This window comes from Mus musculus, chromosome 5 (genome assembly GCF_000001635.26).
Source record: "Mus musculus strain C57BL/6J chromosome 5, GRCm38.p6 C57BL/6J".
Lineage (NCBI taxonomy): Eukaryota > Metazoa > Chordata > Mammalia > Rodentia > Muridae > Mus > Mus musculus.
In genome coordinates, this window is record NC_000071.6 from 137,023,766 (window position 1) to 137,046,333 (window position 22,568).

General features: G+C 53.1%; 2 protein-coding genes across 19 annotated transcripts; one reads left to right on the plus strand and one right to left on the minus strand.

The window, feature by feature from the left end:
- Positions 1-1,535: 1,535 nt before the first annotated feature.
- Vgf (VGF nerve growth factor inducible) lies at positions 1,536-9,586 on the plus strand. Of its 17 annotated transcripts, none has more exons than XM_030254620.1 (6): positions 1,537-1,607; positions 2,605-2,697; positions 4,741-4,912; positions 5,858-5,870; positions 6,495-6,696; positions 7,201-9,586. In XM_030254620.1, exon 6 carries the CDS (start codon positions 7,221-7,223, stop codon positions 9,072-9,074), a length of 1,854 nt encoding a protein of 617 aa, XP_030110480.1. In that variant the 5' UTR covers positions 1,537-1,607; positions 2,605-2,697; positions 4,741-4,912; positions 5,858-5,870; positions 6,495-6,696; positions 7,201-7,220; the 3' UTR covers positions 9,075-9,586. The 17 variants fall into 17 exon arrangements, with proteins under 17 accessions (XP_030110484.1, XP_030110480.1, XP_006504500.1 ...); XM_006504437.2 differs by having other exon boundaries at positions 4,835-4,912; positions 5,784-5,870; XM_006504438.2 differs by having other exon boundaries at positions 4,835-4,912; positions 5,858-5,954.
- A 1,641-nt stretch (positions 9,587-11,227) lies between these two features.
- On the minus strand, positions 11,228-22,343 carry Ap1s1 (adaptor protein complex AP-1, sigma 1). 2 transcript variants are annotated; one of them, XM_006504348.4, is made up of 5 exons: positions 21,215-22,135; positions 19,299-19,477; positions 18,004-18,112; positions 13,653-13,790; positions 11,228-12,026 (listed from the first exon to the last, which is right to left on the minus strand). In XM_006504348.4, exons 1-5 carry the CDS (start codon positions 21,269-21,271, stop codon positions 11,979-11,981), a joined length of 531 nt encoding a protein of 176 aa, XP_006504411.1. In that variant the 5' UTR covers positions 21,272-22,135; the 3' UTR covers positions 11,228-11,978. The 2 variants fall into 2 exon arrangements, with proteins under 2 accessions (XP_006504411.1, NP_031483.1); NM_007457.3 differs by lacking the exon at positions 21,215-22,135 and adding an exon at positions 22,243-22,343 and having other exon boundaries at positions 11,233-12,026.
- Positions 22,344-22,568: the final 225 nt, after the last annotated feature.

Below are 22,568 nucleotides of genomic sequence, written 5' to 3' on the forward strand. Positions count from 1 at the left end.
TACACTGTAGCTGTCTTCAGACGCACCAGAAGAGAGCATCAGATCTCATTACGGGTGGTTGTGAGCCACCATGTGGTTGCTGGGATTTGAACTTTGGACCTTCAGAAGAGCAGTCGGGTGCTCTTACCCACTGAGCCATCTCACCAGCCCAAGGAGCCAACTCTTAACCGCTGAGCTCTCTCTCCAGCTCCTAGATTATTTTGTTTTGTTTCCAAGTCAGAGTTTCTCTGTGTAGCCCTGGCTATCCTGGAATTTGCTCTGTAGACTCAGAGATTCGTCTGCCTCTGCCTCCCAAGTGCTGGGATCAAAGGCGAGACTGTCTGGCCTTTTCTTAGTCAAGCATCTCATGTATCCCAGGCTGATGTGAACTTGGCATGAAGCTGAGGATGGTTTCGAACTCCTGGTCCTCTTACTTCTATTTCTAAGTGCTGGGCTTATGGGCATGCCTGGTGAGGTCAAGTTTATGCCTGAGTTCTGGGGATGGAAGTCAAGGCATGCATTTAAGCTCTCTACCAACTAAGCTACAACCCAGCCTCTGCCTGGACTCTTTCTGCTTAAATATGAAAACTACCTGTTGTGTTTTTAGAGTATGGTCTCCTTTGCTGGATCTCCACACTGGCTAGAGGGAGAGAACAAACTCAGAAAGATCCAAGTGGTTTCTAAGTCACTCTCAGTTGCCAGGAGCCTCATTAGAGTCTATAACCTAAGAGAGCCCTGAGCATGCGCAGAACCCCTCTCTGGGTGATGCTGTCGGCTTGAACTTATTGTTGGACCAGGGAACAGTTGCTAGGGAAATGTTACCTCCAGTACAGAATTTGCTGGAGATGGAATCCAAGGTGTGGGCAGTGGAGGGCTCCAGGAGGTTTCAACGCATGCAAAAGGGGGCAGCCATTGCTATCTAATCCTTCTCAGGTCAGCCACTGAAGCTATTCTGCTCTGCCTCAGCCTGGCCATGCCATCTTTCTGGGCATTCCCACTATGGCCATTTAACAATAAAATGATCGTTGATCCTTCCTCTGTATGTTTGTGTTTCACTTCTTGTCCATGGGGAAGGATGACACCCCCCCTCCCCGCCCCGCCCCAGGCCGCCGTTCTCCAGCAGCCTGTATTCAAGAGGATCTCTAAGCCCTGTAGCAATTGGGCTAATGACATCCTGGGGCAGGGGGCTGGTGGGGTGGGGGTGGGGCTGCTGTCCATTGCACTTCCCAACCTCCTCCAAACAGAAGAAAGAACCTAGGTCGTGTCTGGGCTAGCCCGGGGCCTCTGTTTCTCCTAGATTTAGGAATGAATTGCTACCTACATTCTGTGGATTCGTCTCCTAAGTTCACTCTGTCATCCAAGATCAACCTCTCTTAACCCCAGGATCCAGGAGTCTAGCTCCCATCTCTTTGGACCGTGCTTTTCAGGCGCTCTGACTTTCCCCATTTCTGGGTGGGCAGAGCGTGACAGAGAAGGGGAGGAGGTGGAAAGGATCTAGGTGCCGCTCCCCCACCTCATCCCCCGCCCCGCTCCTGAACAGCGGAGACTGCGATCCTCAATCCTACCACACGGGGGCGGCAGAACAAGTGCGGACGCGGGCGAGGCAGCGCAAGGTGGTTCTCGTCCGTGTGAGTGCGCCCATGGGTGTCTTTGTGTGTCTGTGTTTCCGTACATATGTGTGCGATCCAAGGGGTGTCTGGGTGGGGTGTATTCAGGGCAACAAACGTGACGTTTCCCCCCGAAACAGGTACTTCAAGTGTCTTTTCTTTTTATGAGGATGCTTAATGTTACTGGGTTCGTGTGGATGGGGAGGCAGGCTACTTATGTGTATTGTCGCGTGTGCACAGTGCAGGCTGTGAGTCCCCGAAACTGCGTGTTGGTTTTTGAAGTCACGTTTTATGAGGGTTCTTTTTCCAGCCCTCTTTCCCACCACTCTGAGAAAAAGGAATTGGGGCTGTCAGCACAAATTGCTGTCACTCCGGGCACATTCTCAGCATTAAGTCTGAGTGACTGTGCTAAGTGAAGTGTGACATTGTGTTTGTTAAGTAGGTGTGTCTCAGAGTCGGAGTATAATTCGGTAAGAGCGGGTCTTGTGTGTGACAGGTGGATTTTGGAGGGGGTTGGAACAAGATTATGGAAGCACCCAATTTCTCTTGTTAGTTGTGAATATTACCGTCATGGTGTGTGAATGTAAATGTGTGTGTGTGTGTGTGTGTGTGTGTGTGTGTGTGTGTGTGTACACACGAATGCATGTGGTATGTTTCTCTAGGTCTCTCAATTAGCTGTCTCTCTGTGTCTCTCCCATCTCTGTCTCTTTTTCTCTTTGCTTGGTGACTCATCTTTGCGGCAATGGCCTCCCCCGGCTTGCTGGGTCTCCCCTCCCCCACTCAGGAGTGCATGTGTGAGGGGGGTCTAATGGAATGGGACCTTGGGACTAAAAATCAGAGTGAGAACCCCCCTTACCCACCATTCAGAATCCTCTGCTGGCCCCCTTCCTGATCCTCTCTCCAAGTTCCTTTCCAGACTTCTCCATCTTTGGGTTGGCTTGGGGGGGGGGGAACAAGAATGGATTCTAAGTCTGACTGTTTCCGAGGGTCTTTAACACCTTTTTGGTTTTGTTTTTAGTTCACAGTAGGGACCCCTGTCTCCTTATACAGTCCCCCTCTCATGGCCAATTTTCACCCCTTCCCATGGCTGACGAAATAAATGGCTGCAGAGGTGAGTCACCGGTTGGGGGAGGGGGAGCAGAAAAAGGGGGGGTTGGGTGAGCTTCAGGGGCTAGGGTGGTGTGATGAAGCCCCTGCTCTCTCTCTCTCCACACCCCCCAGACCTCCTACAGCCCTTCCCGTAGCCCTCATCCCTAGTTCCCCAAGCCTTCAACTCTGCAATCATTGTCCTGCTGAACCTCTCCTTCTCCTTGTACTCCTGGAATGCATGAGAGATTCAGATACCGGGACCATGGTAGACAGTGCCATATACACACGTCAGAGCAAATGTCCAGTGTCCCCTCCAGGGCCTCACCTTAGCTCTGCCTTTTACAGTCGTGTCTCCCCATAGCATCTTTTTTTCTTGCCTCCTCTCCACAATCTTAGGAACTGGCCCCTTGTCTTGATCTTTTCCAGTGTAGAAGCAGCAGAGTCTTAAGAGGTTATTGATGGGGCTAGGGTTGGGTGGGCAGCATGTAGCTCAGTTGGTAAAGCGCTTGCCTAGCATACATGAAGCCCTGAGTTCAAATCCCCAACTCTGCATAAACTGGGCACTATGGAGCATATCAGTAATCCTAGCACTTAGGAGGGCGAGACAGTCTGGTCATCTTCCGACAAGGTCATCTTCCAACAGTGTGAGTGAATTGGAGGCCAGTCTGGGCTACTTCTCAAACACAACAAAATAATGACAAAGGGAGAAGCTATGAAGGGCATGGGTCATCCCTGGGAGGCGAAGTATGATGTGGGAATGAGCTGACCTAGGGACCAGGGAGAGAGATCCCCAAGAGCAGGAAGGCAGGAGGGGTCCATGCCTATGCAACAAAATCGCCAAACCTGTCGCCTTTGGGATCTGGTTGCCTTCTACCTTGCCCACCTCCACCCTAGGATGACCAAGAGTCTTGAGATACGAGTTTTTGAGCAGTTCCTTGGCTTTCCAAAAAAGTAAGGGTGGGGAGTTGGGACTGGTGATAGAGAAATAGGGAATGTCCCCAAGAACCAGGGATTAGGATGTGGGGGCTGCAGAGAAGTGGCTTCAATTATGAGATGTAATGTCCCGAGATTTATAGAGAATAAGAGGAACAAGAAATGTTAAAATGCAAGAAAATGTTAAAATGCAAGAAAATGTTAAAATGCAGGAAAATGTTAAAATGCAAGAAAATGTTAAAATGCAAGAAAATGTTAAAATGCAAGAAAATGTTAAAATGCAGAGAAGTTCACCACATAGGCATGGACACACTCCAATAGGCAGTAAAGGAGCTCTAGGAATTCACAAAGACACACACACACACACACACACACACACACACACACACACACACACACACACACACACTCAAAGCCAGGCACCAGATCTGAGTGCATACAAAGACCCCAAACATCACAGATGTGTCTACAATCCCAAGAGATTAGAATTTCACTGATGTGCCAACAGTCACACAAGTGGCAAACTGCAAGAGAAGTCTCTCCCTCCATTTAAACTGGGGCCATATCCACCCAGTCTTCACGTGCTTCTCCCTGTTTCTTCTCCTTTTCTTCTCTGCTTTAGGTCCTTTTAATCTCTGTCCAGAGAAGCACACACGCGTATATGCAACATGAGGGTGCTTGTGTATGCATGCAAGCACACAGGTATAGGGTTCCTTTAGTGTGTCCATCTCCTTTCCCTGGAACTCAAACTTAGATTCTCACTCCCATCAGGCAGTCCTTTTGTCGAGCTCTCTCCCCCTCCCTTCTCTCTCTAAAGGTTTCCCCTCCCCCTCTCTGAACCACCAGCTTTCTGATTCACCTTCCATAAGGAGGATAACGTGACCCCCCCCCCCCCAGCCCACGGCTCCAGGGAACCAGGCTGAGAAGATGAAGAAAGATGGGGAGGGAAAAGGGAAGGAGGGTCTAGCCACAGTTGTGTGTGGAGGGGTGTCAGATGCTGCTGTGCTGTTGTTTTTGTTGTTGTTGTTGTTGTTGGTGTGTCTTTAGGCACCCCTCCCTCCATTCTTTGGAATATCCACTGTCACCTTGGTTCTCAAGTTTGTTTATTTATTTTTCTTTCTCTCTCCTTTAGCCTGCTTCTTCAACCTGCTTCAGGTTCTTTTCCTTCCATCCCCCTGTCCCCATCTCTCTTCTCTTTCCTCTCTCACCCCACCTTTTCTCTGCAGAGCTGATGGGGTTTCTTCTGGGAAAGTCAAGCCACTGATGGAAGGGAGAAGCCACTGCTGGTTATAGAGAGAAAGCACGTGAGTGTGTGTGTGTGTGTGTGTGTGTGTGTGTGTGTGCCCGCGCGCGCGCCCTCGCGCGTGCACGAGCTAGGGGCTTAAAATGAGGGTCAGTAACAGGATGGTATGAGGGGGCTGACTCTGAAAGAGGTTCTGAGACCCTCCAGATGCCCTCCCCATTCTGGTTTCCAAAGTGTCAGGGTGCGGGGGGGCTTTGCGTGTGCCTATAAGCACCCCTGTGTCCGCAGTCCTTGTGTGTCTGGTGTGTGTCATTGTCCCCCCCCTTTCCCTGCCCACGCCCCCGCACTGCTCTCCGCCTGCACCGCAGCCCCCTCCAGCCTTCCTCCCTCCCCTTCATTCCTGCAGTAGCAGCTCCCGGGGCCACCTTTCCCTCTCCTCTACCCCCTCCCCATTTCCGTCCTCCCATCCCACCCCCGCCCACGTCTGGTCTCCCTTCACTGGACCCGGCTGGCTGATAGATTTTCTGCGCAATCTCTGCGTCATCGCCCCCCACTCCCGGAACCTCTAACTGTCCAAGCCCCCAGCCCCAACCCCTCTGGGCAGGAGATACGGTCGAAGGGTCTGATGGCTGAGAGGGTCCATCTCTGACGTTGCAATTCACCCCCCCCCCCCGGTCGCGTTCAGACCTCCCCTTTAAGCGGTAGAGAGAAATGGAGTTGAGTCACCCTCTCCACCTGCTCAACCCCCTCCCCACCTGGTCTGCTCTCGCCCTCCAAATGTCCTTGGGTGGGGGCTGTGGGGGAGAGGGAGACAGGCTGAAGGGTGTGGGAGAGTTGGATTAAAAGGGGGCACAACAGGAACCCCCTAACAGCCACAGCAGAGCCCGCTGGCCAGAAGGACAGACACACCTTTTTTTCCCCAACCCCTTCAGACACGAACTGGTTTGAACAGACACGACCCAAAGGCACACACATCGTCAATCTTTCCCTTTTCTCTCTCGACTAGGACCCTTTCCAAGGTGATTACCCAAACCGCAAGATCCACCCATCTGCGCTGACCCTGGGCGGGCATCCCGCACCGCAAATCCACCCCCTCCTCTCAGGTTCAAGTTGTCCTTGGGCGTGCTCCCTATAGACCATACTGTGGCGGAGTAGGGAGCCAGGCCCCTTCCCCTTTCAAACCCTTACCGTCCCCCCATCCAGTACTGATCTTTTACTGGCGCCCAATTAGATGCTGGCGGTGCCCTCTTCCTATTCTGCTCAGCAACGCAGGCTCCGCGCCGCAAGTGCTTTGTAACCCACCCTCCCGCCTTCTGGTTCCTCTGTACCCACCCTTCCATTCATTTTTACATTCATTCATTCATCCTTTTCTCCTCGTCCCTCCTTCATTCATTCATAGCCCCCTGCCCCGCCCGCCTCGACATTTCATTCATTCATTCATTCATTCATTTCCCGGAGCTCGGCTAGCGCACGCCCCTCTAGCCGAGGGCCCTACTGCGCAGGTGCAGGCCGGGAGCGACGCTTATCCTCCAATCATTGGACTTTCACCGTCCACCAGACACCCGCCCGCTTCCCCATGAATGAACATTGACGTCAATGGGGCGGGGCTATCCCACGTGACCCCGCGCGCTCCCCTTTATAAGGCAGAGGCGGCGCGGGCGCTGTCCAGCGTGCTGAAGCCGGAGCGAGAGCGCTGTTGCTGACCCAGCTGAGCCCAGCTTCTAGGACGCCAGCCCTCGACCATCGCTCATACTCCAGCCACGGAACAGAGCCAAGGCGGACCGGTCCCGACTTTCCCCCTGCCCCGACCCTCCTCTCCACCTCCCGCCGTCGTGACACCGGCTGGTAAATACTCCGCTGTCCATCCCTCCAACCCTCTTCACTCGTGGGCGTGAAGGGAGGATTTTCTTTCCATATGGGGTATTGAGAGCATAGCGGTGTGCCCCCGGGAAGGGTCTTTGGTAAAAGGGGAGTCTCTGCTTTTTTGTCGCTGATGAAGTCACCCACGCACCATCCGGGGAGTCCTGTGGGGAGGGAACAGATCCCCCCTCCCGCTTATCATTGCTGCTTAGTACGCGGGCGCTGGCTGAGAGATGACTTAGGGAAGGGGGCGACAGGAGGTACTGGGTACCCAGAAGGAGGATTGCGGGCGTTCTCTGCCCATTTGCACGACCCCAGAGATCGCCACATCTTTCTTGTTCTCTGCTAAACGTTTCTTTTCGGGTAAGGTTAGAGAAATGAGGGAAACCCCGGATTTCCTGCTTAAAGGTGGGGGGAGGGAAAGCAGAAATAGAAAGCGGGGAGTTCTTATAGAAATCCTCTATTTCTTTGATTTCTTCTATTTTTCAGTCTCTGGCAGCCCGTTGGTCATGAAAACCTTCACGTTGCCGGCATCCGTCCTCTTCTGCTTCCTTCTACTGATCCAGGGGTTGGGAGCAGCGCCCCCCGGGCGCCCCGATGTTTTTCCTCCTCCCCTCAGCTCTGAGCATAATGGGCAGGTAGCTGAGGACGCAGTGTCCCGGCCAAAGGATGACGGCGTACCAGAGGTCCGAGCTGCTCGGAATCCCGAGCCTCAGGACCAGGGAGAGCTCTTCCAGGGCGTGGATCCCCGGGCGCTGGCCTCGGTACTGTTGCAGGCACTGGACCGTCCGGCCTCGCCCCCGTCGGTCCCGGGAGGTTCCCAGCAGGGAACACCCGAAGAAGCAGCAGAAGCTCTGCTGACCGAGTCCGTGCGCAGTCAGACCCATAGCCTCCCGGCACCAGAAATCCAAGCGCCCGCTGTGGCCCCCCCTCGCCCTCAGACTCAGGACCGCGATCCCGAGGAGGACGACCGCTCAGAAGAGCTGGAGGCGCTAGCATCCTTGCTCCAAGAACTTCGAGATTTCAGTCCGAGCAATGCTAAGCGCCAACAAGAGACGGCGGCAGCAGAGACTGAAACCCGCACGCACACGCTGACCCGAGTCAATCTGGAGAGCCCCGGGCCAGAGCGCGTGTGGCGCGCTTCCTGGGGAGAGTTCCAGGCGCGCGTTCCGGAGCGCGCTCCTCTTCCGCCCCCGGTCCCTTCCCAATTCCAGGCTCGAATGTCCGAAAGCGCTCCCCTTCCCGAAACTCATCAGTTCGGGGAAGGAGTGTCCTCCCCTAAAACACATTTAGGTGAGACTTTGACACCCTTATCCAAGGCGTATCAAAGTCTAGGTGGCCCCTTCCCTAAGGTGCGCCGGCTCGAGGGCTCATTCCTGGGCGGCTCCGAGGCAGGAGAGCGCCTGCTTCAGCAAGGATTAGCTCAGGTAGAGGCAGGGAGGAGACAGGCGGAGGCCACCCGGCAGGCCGCGGCGCAAGAAGAGCGGCTGGCCGATCTCGCCTCCGACCTGCTGCTCCAGTATCTGTTGCAGGGCGGAGCCCGGCAGCGCGATCTCGGGGGTCGCGAGCTGCAGGAGACGCAGCAAGAGCGGGAGAACGAGAGGGAGGAGGAGGCAGAGCAGGAGAGGCGAGGTGGTGGGGAGGACGATGTGGGGGAAGAGGATGAGGAGGCGGCGGAGGCGGAGGCGGAGGCAGAGGAGGCGGAGAGGGCGCGGCAGAACGCACTCCTGTTCGCCGAGGAGGAGGACGGGGAAGCCGGAGCCGAGGACAAACGCTCCCAGGAGGAGGCGCCAGGCCATCGGCGGAAGGATGCTGAGGGGGCAGAGGAGGGCGGGGAGGAGGATGACGACGACGAGGAGATGGATCCGCAGACGATCGATAGTCTCATTGAACTGTCCACCAAACTCCACCTGCCAGCAGACGATGTGGTCAGCATCATCGAAGAGGTGGAGGAGAAACGGAAGCGGAAGAAGAACGCCCCTCCCGAGCCGGTGCCGCCTCCCAGGGCTGCCCCAGCCCCGACCCATGTCCGCTCTCCGCAGCCCCCACCTCCCGCCCCAGCCCGGGATGAGTTGCCGGACTGGAACGAAGTGCTCCCACCCTGGGATCGGGAGGAGGATGAGGTGTTTCCCCCGGGGCCCTATCACCCCTTCCCAAACTACATTCGGCCGCGGACACTGCAGCCGCCCGCATCCTCCCGCCGCCGTCACTTCCATCACGCGTTGCCACCTGCGCGCCACCATCCGGATCTGGAGGCCCAGGCCAGGCGCGCGCAGGAGGAAGCGGACGCGGAGGAGCGCCGGCTGCAGGAGCAGGAGGAGCTGGAGAATTACATTGAGCACGTGCTGCTGCACCGCCCGTGACCCGCCCCGGCCCCGCCTCCGCGCGCTCGCTCCCAGCTGCGCGCGCCACCACGCCCCCCTCCGTGTCGCTCCTCCTCCCTCTCAGTGTTTGCATGCGCCCTGGCTCCGCCCCTCGGCTGCCGCCCGGCCCCGCCCCACAAGGCCCCGCCTCGGGTTCTGTCGGCACCGGACCTGTCAGACTTCCCTGGGGTCTGCAGTCTAGAACACACAAAACTCGCAGGCAATCCCGGGGCCAGCCCAGGCGGGTGTGTGGTTTGTGCGAGTCCCCTTATATCCCCACTTCCTCCAGGGGCCTCGTCCCCATCTAGTTTCTCTAGCGACTTCCCAGTCCCAGACGGGAAAGGCTGTTCTATTTAATCGTGTGAAGTGTCTGTCTCCCAGCCTTGGGGCCCCCGGAGCCTCCCCTCTTCTCCAAATTGCTGTGAACTTACCCACTTCTCCTTCTCTGTTGTAAATACCCCTCACGGAGGAAATAGTTTTGCTAAGAAATAAAAGTGACTATTTTATTAGGACTTTGTTTTCCGTTATTCACCCGTCCCCTTGGGCCTGCCTGGTCCTCTCCAAGGGGCGGTGAGGGAAGCGCCAGTCAGCACAGGCTCCCTACTCTCTGACTAAAGCCAGACTGGGTGGGAGAAAGGCGTGAAGGTGAACCTGGAAATGGAATGTCCTAGTAATGCCTCGTAAGACACAACTTTGGGGCTAGTGAGATGGTCCGGTGGGTAAAGGCACACGGTGCCAAGCAAGACATGAGTGTAATACCTGGGTTCCTTCCACATGACAGGAGAGGACGGACTACTGCAAGTTCTCTTTCTGACTTCCACATGCCCACCTTGGTACACTAACCCACCCACAAAACAAATAAACATGATAAAAGCAAAACAAAATAGAAGCCCTACTTTTGTTCACTTCTGCCTTTTGACCAGAGGTTGAGTCATTGTTCTCAATGTTTGACTCAGGAAAGAATGGAGTCCAACCAGGGCCAGTTGTTGGTAGTGGGGACATGGCTCAGTTGGTAAGAGTGCCAGCCTCATGTGCACTGGCCCCTAGGGTCTGGTCCCATAAAGTGAGTTCGGGGTCGGACAAAAAGATAAAACAAACAAGAAAAGAGCCAGTTGGTGGAGAGAAGCAAACTTCCAGGACTCCAAAGAAAAATGGCAACATACAAATTCCGCTATGGGAATCTAGGAGGCTCCCCCTTCCCCCACTCATCCAGCCTTCCCTTCAAAGTTCCCCGACTTCTTGGGAATTTCAGGAGAAGGGGCTAGCCCCTACACCTTGCTTTTAGCCATTTCTTCTCAATTACCTCCCCAAACGAAATTAAACGAGGCGTATGGCTACCTTCCACAAGGACTTCTGAGAAGAGAGCCTATGCCATCAGGACTTGTCCTTTCTGGGGTTTGTGTAGTTACAAGCAGTGTGTAAAATTCGTTGGGGTGGGGCCACTAGACGGAGCAGGAGACACTCATTTAAACGTCCAATCCCAGATAAGCAGTGGATGCTTTTCTCCTTCCAGAATGACCTTTCCATAGTGTGTGGGGCACACTTGCTAACCAATCTATCTGTTGGGGCTGGGTTCTGATCCCTAGTATGACAAAATTCTGCATGGATGCAGCCTTTCCTCTGTCGGGGCGTGGTGCTGCACACCTGTGATCTCAGCAGCCCTGGAGGCAGAGGCAGGAAGATCAGAAAAGTCAAGCTTATCCTCCATCCATGCTGAGTTTCAGGCCAGCGTAGACCACAGGAGACCCTGCATCTGCTGGGTTGAGATGTGCTTAGCACACACTTGTCATCTCAGCAGCCAGAAGGTGGATATCAGGAACAGCCCTGAGTTCCAGGTCCTCAGAGCTATACAAGCAAAACCCTGCCTCAAAAAGCAAGACTGAACAATGGAGGGCTTATAGCTCAGTTGGTAGTGCCTGCCTCGAATGCATAAGCCGCAGGCTTCATTATTCTAGCATATAAAATAATAACAACAATAACAACACCCCCCAAAAAACAAAACAACAAAACTTGTTGTCTATCTGACATCCAGCTGGGCGTCTTCTATGTTTAGTATTTCTTCCCAATGACCCAGCTCCCAGGAAGACATTAGCAGGAAGCTGCCCTTGACCTCAGAGTGGACGTCCGTCTTCTCCAACAAAGCCAAGGCAAAGTCAAGTCCAGAAACACTTTTTCCTTTTATTTCAGAAGAAAGGAGATAAAGGCAGCCACTTGGCCCATGCCACCTGCTTGGCTCCTGCCGCACCCTCACCGTGGAGTGGAGGAAAGGGGACAGGGTCAGTGTCCCAGAAAGCAGGCCTCTCCCCCAACCTTCCCTTCCCTCCAAGTAGCAAGGTTAGAAAAACGTTAACTCTGTGGCTCCCTTCCCTGGCCCTGGCTGGACACTGGAGCCCAGGAGGAAGTGGGGGCTGGAGAGGACAAAGCCCCTCCCAGGCAGAGAAGCTGCCCTGGCTGGTTATGGGGAGGCGTGGAGGTAGGTTTTGGGGCAGAGGAGAGAAAAGAGCCCTGGAAACCTTTTCCCTTTAACCTGACGTATTTATATATTTACAGCCATACAGGGCACATGGAGGGCGAGGGATGGCTGGGCTCAACAATGCTTCTTCAAAGGAAGGAAAATGGAAGCCACTGAGCACCCCCATCCAGGTCACGTTTTTCCTCCCTTCTAGATCCTAAAACCTTCGCTGGGAGAGGTAGAGGGTGGAGGGAAGGGAGATTTGGAAGGAGGGAATGTTTGTACGAAGGGCCGGAGCCACAGCTCCTTCTAAAGTAGGTAAGGTGGCCGAGGAAAAGCAGCCGAGTCCCTCCAAGAGAAGGGGTCTGGGGGAGAGGTGAGAGAAACAGCCCCCAAGTGCTGTCTTGTCTTGTCTTCCCCCGGTCCACAGGGCCCCCCGCTGGCTGACGGGGCTATGCCAGGCCCATCTCCTCCAGGACACTGCGCGGCGACTCATCCTCCTGAGACACACAGGGGTGACATAGACACCAGGAAGGGTAGACAGGGTGGGCGAGATGAAGGAATCAGAGTGGGGGGGGGGGAAGCAGACACACACAGGGATGGGGAAAGAGAAGCTGGTATGAGCCCAAGGCTGGAGCGCCGAAAGCCCTCGGGGGCTCACGGGCCTCATGACACCATTCCCAGCACCCACAGTGGCAAGGAGGGGAGAAAAGGCCAAGTCATCAACCAGAACCTAAAGCTAGAAACTGGGGGAGCAGGGAAGCAGCTTCAGGACCCATGGGTAAGAGGCACACGAAGCTGGGGCAGGAGGAACCCTAATCTCCAGGGGTAGGTAGTGTGCCTCTCAGAGTGGGGACGGCAGAAGGCCACCGGTACCAGACTCCCAAGGGAAGGAAAGGTAGACTTCAGAGTGATGAGTCACTAGTGCCTGGTTAACCAGGGGACATACACGCGTCTGTCTGTGTGCATGTGTGTGTGACGGGATGAAGGGAAGCTGGACCACTGGGGTGACCTCGAGTTTCATTCTGCCATTTCTCCCCCTATACGGCTGACCTCCGTCACGGGTGGACCCCATCTCTCTCCCTCCTCAGAGCCGGCTCAAGCTGGCTTGCTTGTCACTGCAGAGTCCTGGTGACTCATCTCCCTGCACCAAGGCTCAGCAGTAGCACAGCAGAGGGGACAAGCGGGGATGGGAAGAAGGTAGGGATGCCAGACAGCAGGGAGAACTGACAGACGGCCTCTGGGCCAGCCCCGCGTCCCCACAGATGTTAGTTCCGGAGCAAAAGGGGTGTGTGTATGTGTGTTTACATGTTGTTAAACGGGAGGATTAGGCAGGGCTGGACAGAATGCTCAGTCATTATATGACATGCAGCTGTCATGAAAGCATGGAGACCTGAGTTCAAATCCCCAGCAACCCCAGAGAAGCCTGGAGTGGAGGTTTGGGTCTTTAATTCAAGTACTTGTGGGGAGGGAGCTGAGACAGGTAGATCCCTGAAGCTCAATGGCCAACCAGCCTGGCTGGCTGGCTGAGCTCCAGGTTAAATGGGAGACTCTGAAAAAATAAAGTAGAGAATGGCTGAGGAAGATAGCCAATTTCAGCCATTGGTTTCTATCCACATGTACACACACAGACCCCTCATGTCAGAGACAGACAGTGACAGACAGAGGAAGAAATATATACAGACAGACATATAGACAAGTAGATAGAGACAGACACAGACAGACACATAGATGACAGACACATAGGCAGACAGACAGACAGACACATAGATAGATGATAGGCTTATCTACTATGAATCAGTCTCCGACTCTCTACACAACCCTCACCATCATGAAAATCGTTAAGTCAAAGAAGACTAGGCCAGAATAAGACAGACGTCTTAGGTCTTGGGAAGAGCCTGAGCTTGGAATGAAAGAGGGGACAACCGTAGTGGGCGATCGGTCCACCCATCACCTGCTCCAGCGGTTCAGGACTCAGGACAAATTTAGACAGCAGGGCGTGATGGGGGCCAGACGCCACAGGGAGGGGGGCCCACTCGTCGACGGGCAGGGTGTCCGAGGGGCGGGGAGTCCCCTCGGCCACAGTAATCCTCCTCCTCCTCCTCCTCACTGTCCCGGGCTCGTACCTCCTGCAGCAGGTCAGCCTGCTCAATGGCCTTGAGCACACTCTTCTTGGAGGTGTCCTGGACATCCCCACCCATCAGAAACTCGTCCAGGATAAAGTAGGCTTTCTCAAAGTTGAAGATGATGTCCAACTCACATACCTGGGAGAAGGGGGAGATGGCAGAGCTGAGCACCAAGGACACCCCAACCTCCGCCCGTCTGCTTCATGCCCCTAGACAGTCTTGTGTACTCCATATCGACACTAAATCCCCTATATGGCTGAAGCTGTCCTTGAACCGATCCCCCTGCCTCCACCTCTCAAATGCTGGGATTATAGCATGTGCCTCCACACCATTTTTATGTGGTGCAGGGCTCTGGGCACACAAGGCAAGCATTCTACTCTCTGAAGCTCGTCCTCAGCCCCACAGTGAGTTCCGTCGTGAGTCTTAGATCCTCCACTCCCGGGCCTCAGTCTTCAGAGCTTTGGCCTTTTCCCACAGGCTGGCCTTGAGGTCCCAATCCTCCTGTCTCAGCCTGAGTGTTGGGATTATAGGCACAGGCCACCATGCCTGCTCCTGCTTTCACTGTCTCAGCTTCGGGATCAGGAGTTACAAGTCTGTGGTTGCTGTTGTTTTCCTCTTCAAATGATCCAATATGGTTTCTGCCAGACCCGGGTTAGCCTCTAACCTAGACACTCTGGGGCAGAAGAGAACACCATGACTTTGCTTTAGGAGACCCAAGGCGACCTCCATTAATATGCAATTTGTTGTGCACATCATGGAATGTCTGAGTCTCAGTTTCCCCACCCAGGAAAGGAGGTGGTAGCGTCAACTCCTCAGATTGACGATGAGCAAACCAGAGAACCATAAGGCATGTGGGGTTTCTTATCTCAGTCCTGTAAGATGCTGCAGCAGATGGATCCTAAGCTATGGCGTGAGTTCAAGGTCAGCTTGGACAACCTAGGGAGATTCTGTCTCAAAGTAAAAAAATAAAAATGGGGGTGGGGGACAGCTCAGTGGTCAGCACAGGGTACCGACGTGTGAGGCCCAGGTGCAATCTGTAGTATCAAAAACTCATCAATTAACGCGGGCCCGGAAGGTACCTTAGTGGCTGACGGCTGGCTTGGCTTGTGTAAGAATGGCCCTCACAGCAGCTGACTGAAACACATGCAGATACCCACAGCCCAACACTGGACGGAGGTCAGGACTTTTTTTTGTTTGTCTATTTTCGATACGGCGGGGTGGGGGTGGGGGTTCTGTGTAGCCCTGGCTGTCCTGGAACTCACTCTGTAGACCAGGCTGGCCTCAAACTCAGAAATCTGCCTGCCTCTGCCTCCCGAGTGCTGGGATTAGAGGCCACCACTGCCCGGCGAGGTCGGGACTCTTATGAAAGAGTTGGGGGAAGGCCTGAAGGCCCTGGAGGTGAAAGGAAGCCCACAGGCAGACCAACAGAGTCAACCAACCTGGACCGCTGGAAGCTCAGAGACTGAGCCACCAACCGAAGAGTGCCCTCAAGCTGGACGGAGGCGTACGTATAGCAGATGTGCAGCTCAGTCTCAGTGTGGGTCCCCAACAACTGCAGCAGGGGCTCCCCTAAAGCTGTAGCCTGGCTGTGTGATCTGCTCCCCAATAGGGCTGCCTTGTCTGGCCTCAGTGGGAGAGGATATACCTAATCCTGTAGAGGCCTGATGTGCCAGGGTGGGGGAATGACCAGGAGGGACCCCCCCCCCCTCATAGGAGAAGGGGAGGAGGAATGGGAGGAGGGACTCTGGGTCAGGGAAGCATTTGGGCTGTAAACAATTACATACATACATACATACGAAGAATGGCCCCCATGGGCTCATTTATTTGAATGCTTAGTCACCAGGAAGTGGACAGTCTGAAAGGATTAGCACGACTAAGAGGTGTGGCCTTGTTGGAGGAGGTGTGTCACTAGGGGTGGGCTTTGAGGTTTCCAAAGCTCATGCCAAACCCAGAGTCAGTCTCTGTCTCTCTGTCAGTTCTCTCTCTCTCTCTCTTTCTCTCTCTCTCTCCCTCCCTCCCTCCCTCCCTATTCAGGGATCAGGATGCAGCTCTCAGCTCTAGCTCCTGCCTACATGCCACTATGTCCCCCCATGACAACAATGGACGGAACCTCTGAAACTGTAAAGCAAGCCCCAATTAAATGCTTTCTCTTTACAACAGTAGCCTTGGTCATGGTGTCTTTCACAGTTGTGGATCAGTGACTAAGACACTTGCTTACTACGGGTCAGTCCCCAGCGCCATATAAACTGGGTGTGGTGGCCACACCTGTGAGTGCAAGGCCATGCTCGGGGAGCTGGAGACCAGCTAGGATGTGCATGCGCTCCTCTGTCTTAAAAACACAAAAGGAGCCAGGCAGGGGTGGCGCACACCTTTAATCCCAGCACGCAGTGCCGGGTGGGGTGGGGGAGGCTGGCAGATCGCTGTGAGTTCGAGGCCAGCCTGGTCTACAGAGTGTGTTCCAGGATAGCCAGAGCTACACAGAGAAACCCTTGTGTTGAAAAACAAATAAATAAAAAATGGACAAGAAGAACAGTGGGGATATTGTCTGTGGCAGAGGAAAGAGCAACAACAGGAGGGTGGCCTGTATTCAGTCCTCAGTACCAACAAAACTAATTAATTAGTTTTAAGTAGAACCCAACTGGGCTTTGTACATCATTAATGGTGCTATACATTATGAAGGCATGGCTACTCTGCACCTAAGGTCTGCACCATCTATCAAACCCAGGCTACCCACCAGCTAAGTTACAAGTTACTCCTGAATCTCTGGGAAGGTGGGGCTCTGGGTTATCACCTTTTAAAAACCAATCTTTTAGATTGATTTATCTATTTTATGTGCATGAGTGTTCTGCCTGCATGTATGCGTGTGTACCATGTGCTTGCCTCATGCCTGAGGAGTTGGATCTCCAGGACCCAAGTAAAAAAAAAACCTAGATACGTTGAGGCTCATTTGTAATCCCAGCACGGGGGAGGGGAGGCGTGGGGGTCCTCAGGCCAGTGCCAGACCCTGCCTCAACTAACAAAACAGAAAGCACTAAGACAAACAAAAATCTCACAAAACAAACAAGCAAAAACCAGACCAAGGTGGGAGTTGGAGGGACGGCTCAGGAGTTATGAGGGCATATTGTCCTTGAGGACCCGAGTCCAATCCCACACACCTCGGTGGGGAGGCATACACGCACCCATGACTCCAGCCCCAGTCAAACCTCTTCTCTTTTGTCAGGCACCTGCACTCATATGCATGTACCTTGACAGACACATGCATATGTAAATAAAATGAACCTTTCACACACGCCTTCGATCCTATCACTCAGAAGGCAGAGGCAGGCAGACCTACTGGGAGCTGGAGCCCAGCCTGATCTACATAGCAAGTTCTAGGCCAGCCAGAGCTATATAATGATAGCCTATGAGATAGTAATTTATCTCTTTTCTTTTCTTTTCTTTTCTTTTCTTTTCTCTTTTCTTTTCTTTTCTTTTCCTTTCCTTTCCTTTCCTTTCCTTTCCTTTCCTTTCCTTTCCTTTCCTTTCCTTTCCTTTCTTTTCTTTTCTTTCTTTCTTTCTTTTTTTTTTTCGAGACAGGGTTTCTCTGTATAGCCCTGGCTGCCCTGGAACTCACCAGGCTGGCCTCGAACTCAGAAATCTGCCTGCCTCTTCCTCCCGAGTGCTGGGATTAAAGGCGTGCGCCACCACGCCTGGTTTATCTGTTTTTCTTCTATGTGCATTGGTGTTTTGTCTGTATATAGGTCTGTGTGAGGGGTTGGATCTCCTGGAACTGGAGTTATAGGCAGTTGGGAGCTGTTTTGTGGGTGCTGGGAATTGAACCCAAGTCCTTATCCTCTGGTGGAAGAGCAGTCAGAGCTCTTAACCACTAAGCCATCTCTACAACCCAATAGTGAGACTCTAAAAATCAATAAATCAATAAGGAAGAAGGAAAGAAAGGAAGAAAGAAAGAGAGAGAGAGGAAGAGAGAAAGAAAGAGAGAGAGAGAGAGAGGGAGGGAGGAAGGAAGAGAGAGAAGGAAGGAAGGAAACTCCACCGCATGGAGGGCCCCTGCAGACCAGCACACGAGTTTGTCCTCTGGCCTCTCAGTGCACATATGGATACACTCACTAGGTCTCTCCCTCTACTCAGTGCCAGTTTTCCTCTTCTCCCTCTCGTTCCATCTCATGCCAGAGCTCTACTGACTGAGGCATACCCCCAAGCTGATTAAGGGCCATAGCTAATAGGCTTAAAGCTTACAAGGGAAGATTAATTACAGTTCCTGTGCCCTGACACCACCTTTCCACTGAGACTTCCAGGGCAGGAAGGCGGAATGGCTTGGCCATGGGAACGTGGGGCTTGTGGGGAAACTCACGCTGCCGAAGTACTTGTCCAAGAGCTCTACGTATCGGTGGATCAGCTCCAGTGTGATCAGCTCGTTGTCTTGGCCTTCGATGGCGCAGCAGAAATAGAGACTGGCGTATCTAAGGAGGGAGCCAGAGAGACAGTTAGGTGCTCACTTCGGGACCCTGGAGCTCTAGGCTCAACCAGCCCACTAGCAGGAGGTCCTCTGACTGTACACTGACCTGTGGCCCCAGAGGGTACAAAGGACTAACACTCTTTCCATGAGCACACTTCAGAAACACGCCAAATGCCTTTCCTTTTTTCCTTTCCTTTCTGCTCTTTGACCCACCTGGTTGGCTTCAGTATAAATCTGAGCCAGTTTATATGCTCAGAACCCAAGGAACCAGAAGGGGTGTGTTTGGGAAAGTGGGTGTGGTGCTCAGAATGGCAGATGAGACTGGGAGGGTCGTACTTATGGGCAGGTGAGTCTTCAGGGTGTATGCAAGAGGCCATGTCAGAGAACCAAGCAGGAAACAGTAATTTCTTCCTTTTTATTTTTGAGACATGGTCTCACTGTGCAACCCTGGCCTGGAACTTGTTACATTGTAGACCAGGCTGGTTTGACTGCAAAACACAGAGATCTACCTGCTTCTTCCTCTTGGTTTTTAACTTTCTTTCTTTCTTTTTCTTTCTCTTCTTTCATTCTTTTCTTTTTTCTTTCTGATATTTATTTATTTATTTATTTATTTATTTATTTATTTATTTATTTATTTGATTTTTCGAGACAGGGTAGTAGCTCTGTGTAGCTCTGGCTGTCCTGGAACTCACTCTGTGGACCAGGCTGGCCTCGAACTCAGAAATCTGCCTGCTTCTGCCTCCCGAGTGCTGGGATTAAAGGCGTGCGCTACCACTGCCCGGCTTGTTTTTTGTTTGTTTGTTTGTTTGGTTGGTTGGTTTTGTTTGTTTTTGAGTGACTAAGCCTGGACTAGCCTCAGACTTACTATGTAGCCAACTCTGTGCCTCCTTCCTCTACTTCCTAAGTGCTGCCGGGAGTACAGGCACACCTGGTTTATGTTGTGCTTGTGATCAAACCCAGGGCCTTGTGCATGCCAGGTAAGCACTCTATGAACAGAGGTCCATCCCTGGTTGGAAAAACAATTTCAAGATGAACTAGGGAAGTGAAGGAAGCGGTTACTCATGACCAACCAATAGATGCCTTGGTTCCTCACCCTCCCTGATTTCAGAGTTATTTCTCAGCCATTTGAACCCACAATGCAACTCCAGAGCAATTCCTGCACATCTATAAATAAAGGGACAGAGTGTCACCTCTTATAGACAACTTTGAGGTCCCTCCACTCCAGGAAGCTGCACATTTTGGGCTTTCTAGCCAGGACGACTTGCATGAGCTCTCGGACCATCTTCTTCCTCTCCTTGTCTGAGGTGGCCAGGTACCATTTTTGTAGCCGAAGTTTTCCCTGCCGGCTGAACAGTAGCATGAATCGCATCTGCAAGGGAGGAAGGACAAGAGATGAAGGGCAGAGAAGGGGGTTGGAGCCTCTTTTCCTCCACAAACATACAGCCCCAGACTCCCCCACTGTTCCTTGATACCTTCTTGAAAACCCCTGTCCTCGCTGTCAATGCTGGGTGTCCCCACAAGGAGGATCGTTTTTTTTTCCTGGGGGAAAGTCAAAGAATCTTATGCCTGTGATTTGGGTTCAAATACTGGCTCTACTAGCTCGAGTACAGCCTCAGGCAAATTAATGTATACTAGGCTAGCAAGATAGCTAAATCAGTTACCAAGCCCGATGACCCATGCTCAATACCCATGACCCACATTACAGGAGAGAACGGACTCCCACGAGCTGTCCTCTCTCCACGATCATAATGGAGCAAGCACCCACCCACACACATATGGTAAACTAAATGTAAAAACATTTTATTACACTTATTTGTGTGTGTGTGTGTATAGGTCAGAGGACAACTTTGGGGAGCTGGTTCTCTGCTTCTACTGTGTGAGCTCCAGGGATCAAATTCAGCTCGTCAGTCAGGCTCGGCCACAGGGGCCTTTACCCACTGAGCAGTCTGATTGGTTTTGAAAAGGATTAAGCAGTCTTTAAAGCTCCATTTCTTTATCCGCAGGATAGAAATAATACTTTCTTCTGGAGGTCTTTTAAGATTTGTTATTATCATTAAAGATTTACGTTATGTGTATGATATTTATGTGCCCACATGTATGTGTGACACATGCACGCCTGTTGAGTCCTCCGTAACCGGAGTTATAGATGGTTGTGAGCCACCATGTGGGTGATGGGAATCAGACTCAGGACCTCTGCAAGAGCAACGCATGCTCTTAACTACTGAGCCATCTCTCCAGCACATTTTTATTAGTTTTAATTCTGTGTATGTGCGCATGTGTCTACATAGTGGGTTTGTTCATTTATGAGGGTGCCTGACACACAGTAGGACTTGTAACATGCTAGGTGCTGCTATTTTCCCCTGACCTTCTGTTTCCTAACCCTGTTTTCCATGGAGAAGATGCCTAGCCTCATGATAAGCTGAGGCCAACAGACAACAGTTCTCTGTGTGTTCTTCTAGACGCCATGTCTCACAGACGCCCTACCCGATCCTGCCATAAACCTTCAGATGCCTCTGACTCAATATGGCCTCTCGTCAGTCCCATACCTGTCGATACTCTTCCCTGAGTAGTGTATATAAATAGAACTGTGCTTGGCAGAAATATTCAGATTTTACCCTCCATTTTTCTCCACCATCCACACATTTAGTTCCACATACTGCCTCTCTTCCCAGCTTTTTTTTTTTTTAGACAAGGTTTCTCTGTGTAGCCCTGGCTGTCCTGGAACTCACTTTGTAGACCAGGCTGGCCTCGAACTCAGAGATCTGCCTGCCTCTGCCTCCCTAGTCCTGGGATTAAAGGTGTGTGCCACCACGCTCGGCTTCCAGTTTCTTTAAAGCGTTCTTTTATATTCTTTTACACGTATGTGTGGGGCACCCACGTGCCATCACTTACATGCAGAGGTCAGAGGAGGAGTCAGTCCCCTCCTTCCACCACATGGCTCCTGGGAATGACCTCAGGTTATCAGCCACCCGGACAAGCTGAGCCGTCTCTCTGGCCCTCTTTTCTGTCTTTCTTTTGTGAGACAATGTTTCATGTAGCACAGGCTGATCTCAATTCCCTAAGTAGCGAAGGCTGCCCTTGGTTTTCTGATCTCCCTTTTTCTTACCTCTGAGTACCAGGTTACAGGTGTGCACTCTAAGGCCTGACCTTTCTTCTGAGACATCAGGTGACTGATCACTGGGTCCCTCAGACAGGGGCATAGTCACCCTGGAGGGCTCTCCTAGGGAATGTCTGTGGAATAACTAGCAAGCAGAGTCCTCACTGCTTCCCGCATGGCCCTAGTTTTATTACCAGTTGCAGAGGTTCCTCATTCCATATCCTGAACTCAATTCCCAGCAAACAGCTCTGAGAACATGGCCCGGGTTGGGATATCTGTGTGTGTCCCACACTTCCAGTTTAGCAGGTTAAGTTAAAAGAAAACAACACCCCAGAAGCTAGAAGTAAGTACTGTTGGTGGGGGGGATAGGGAAGGTGAAGAACTGAGGGAGTCCTGTGTAGTTAAGAAAAGGAGGTGACAGCTACAGCAGGAAGGCCTGGGTTCCGGAAAAGAAAATGCCCCGGAGAGGGTGGAGAGCTGGGATTGCCAAAGTAGGGAGTCTTCCAGAGCCTAGGTCCCCGACGGCAAACCCTAGAGCCCACCTGAGCCAGAACTCCGGGTGAGCTGTCAAGGAAGCGAGACAGGAGGTTCACTCCAGAGACCCGGAAACTGTTCCCTCCCACACCGAGCTCTCCATGGGCCATGCTCCAGTGTGGGCCTCAAGGGAAGGGGTTTCGGCGACCTGCAACCATCCCGAGTGACCCCGGCGCCCCAACCTCGTGCCTTCCCTGCGGCAGTGCCTGGGAGGGTCTTAAAGATTCCCAGAGTCCCGAGCGCTTCTCCAGGCTCGGGACAGTCCCGCCACCATTCAGCTCTAGTCCCCTCTCTCCTAACCAGCAAGACTCCTCCCAACCCCTGTCCCTAGTGCCATTTCCAGCTTCCGAGGTCAGCTCTCTCCAGCAGCTCCAGGAAGTGGATCCTTTGCGGACCACAGGGAAGACAGGGCGACTCCCACAAAGGGCAGCCCCCCTCCGGACCCCTGCAGGTACAGCCCACGCCCCTCGGGTCCCCGTCCCCTCCCTCTCCTCACAGCCTACCATCCTGCAGCCTCCAGCCCGGTGCGTCCCTCTCCGGCCACCGTAGAAGCCAGCTCCACTCCCAGTCGGATTCTTTTCTTTTCCCTCCCTCTCCGCTTGAAGCCCCGCCCCAAGGCCTCGCCGGCTCCAAGCACGGACGCATTGCGCAGGCGCCAACGCTGCAGCGACCCACCCCCATCTCATCCGGCGCGCAGGCGGGGCTGGAGGCGGAGAAGCGGAAACCATGGCAACCAGGTCCTTGACTTCAGTTTTGCAAAAGCCTGGTCGTCATGGTAACAGGGCTGTCTTGGTGGGTTGATTGGAGGATGGGAAGGGAGGGGGTAGAG

Excerpts from the sequence above, each read along its gene's own strand:
- Vgf (XM_030254624.1), top strand. The coding sequence starts at position 7,221 with ATGAAAACCTTCACGTTGCCGGCATCCGTCCTCTTCTGCTTCCTTCTA.
- Ap1s1 (XM_006504348.4), bottom strand. The coding sequence starts at position 21,271 with ATGTCTCAGAAGAAAGGTCAGGCCTTAGAGTGCACACCTGTAACCTGG. Across the intron at positions 18,113-19,298 it reads CTCAAAGTTGTCTATAAGAG|ATACGCCAGTCTCTATTTCT; the intron begins GTGACACTCTGT and ends CTCCCTCCTTAG. Across the intron at positions 13,791-18,003 it reads TGGACAAGTACTTCGGCAGC|GTATGTGAGTTGGACATCAT; the intron begins GTGAGTTTCCCC and ends CCCTTCTCCCAG.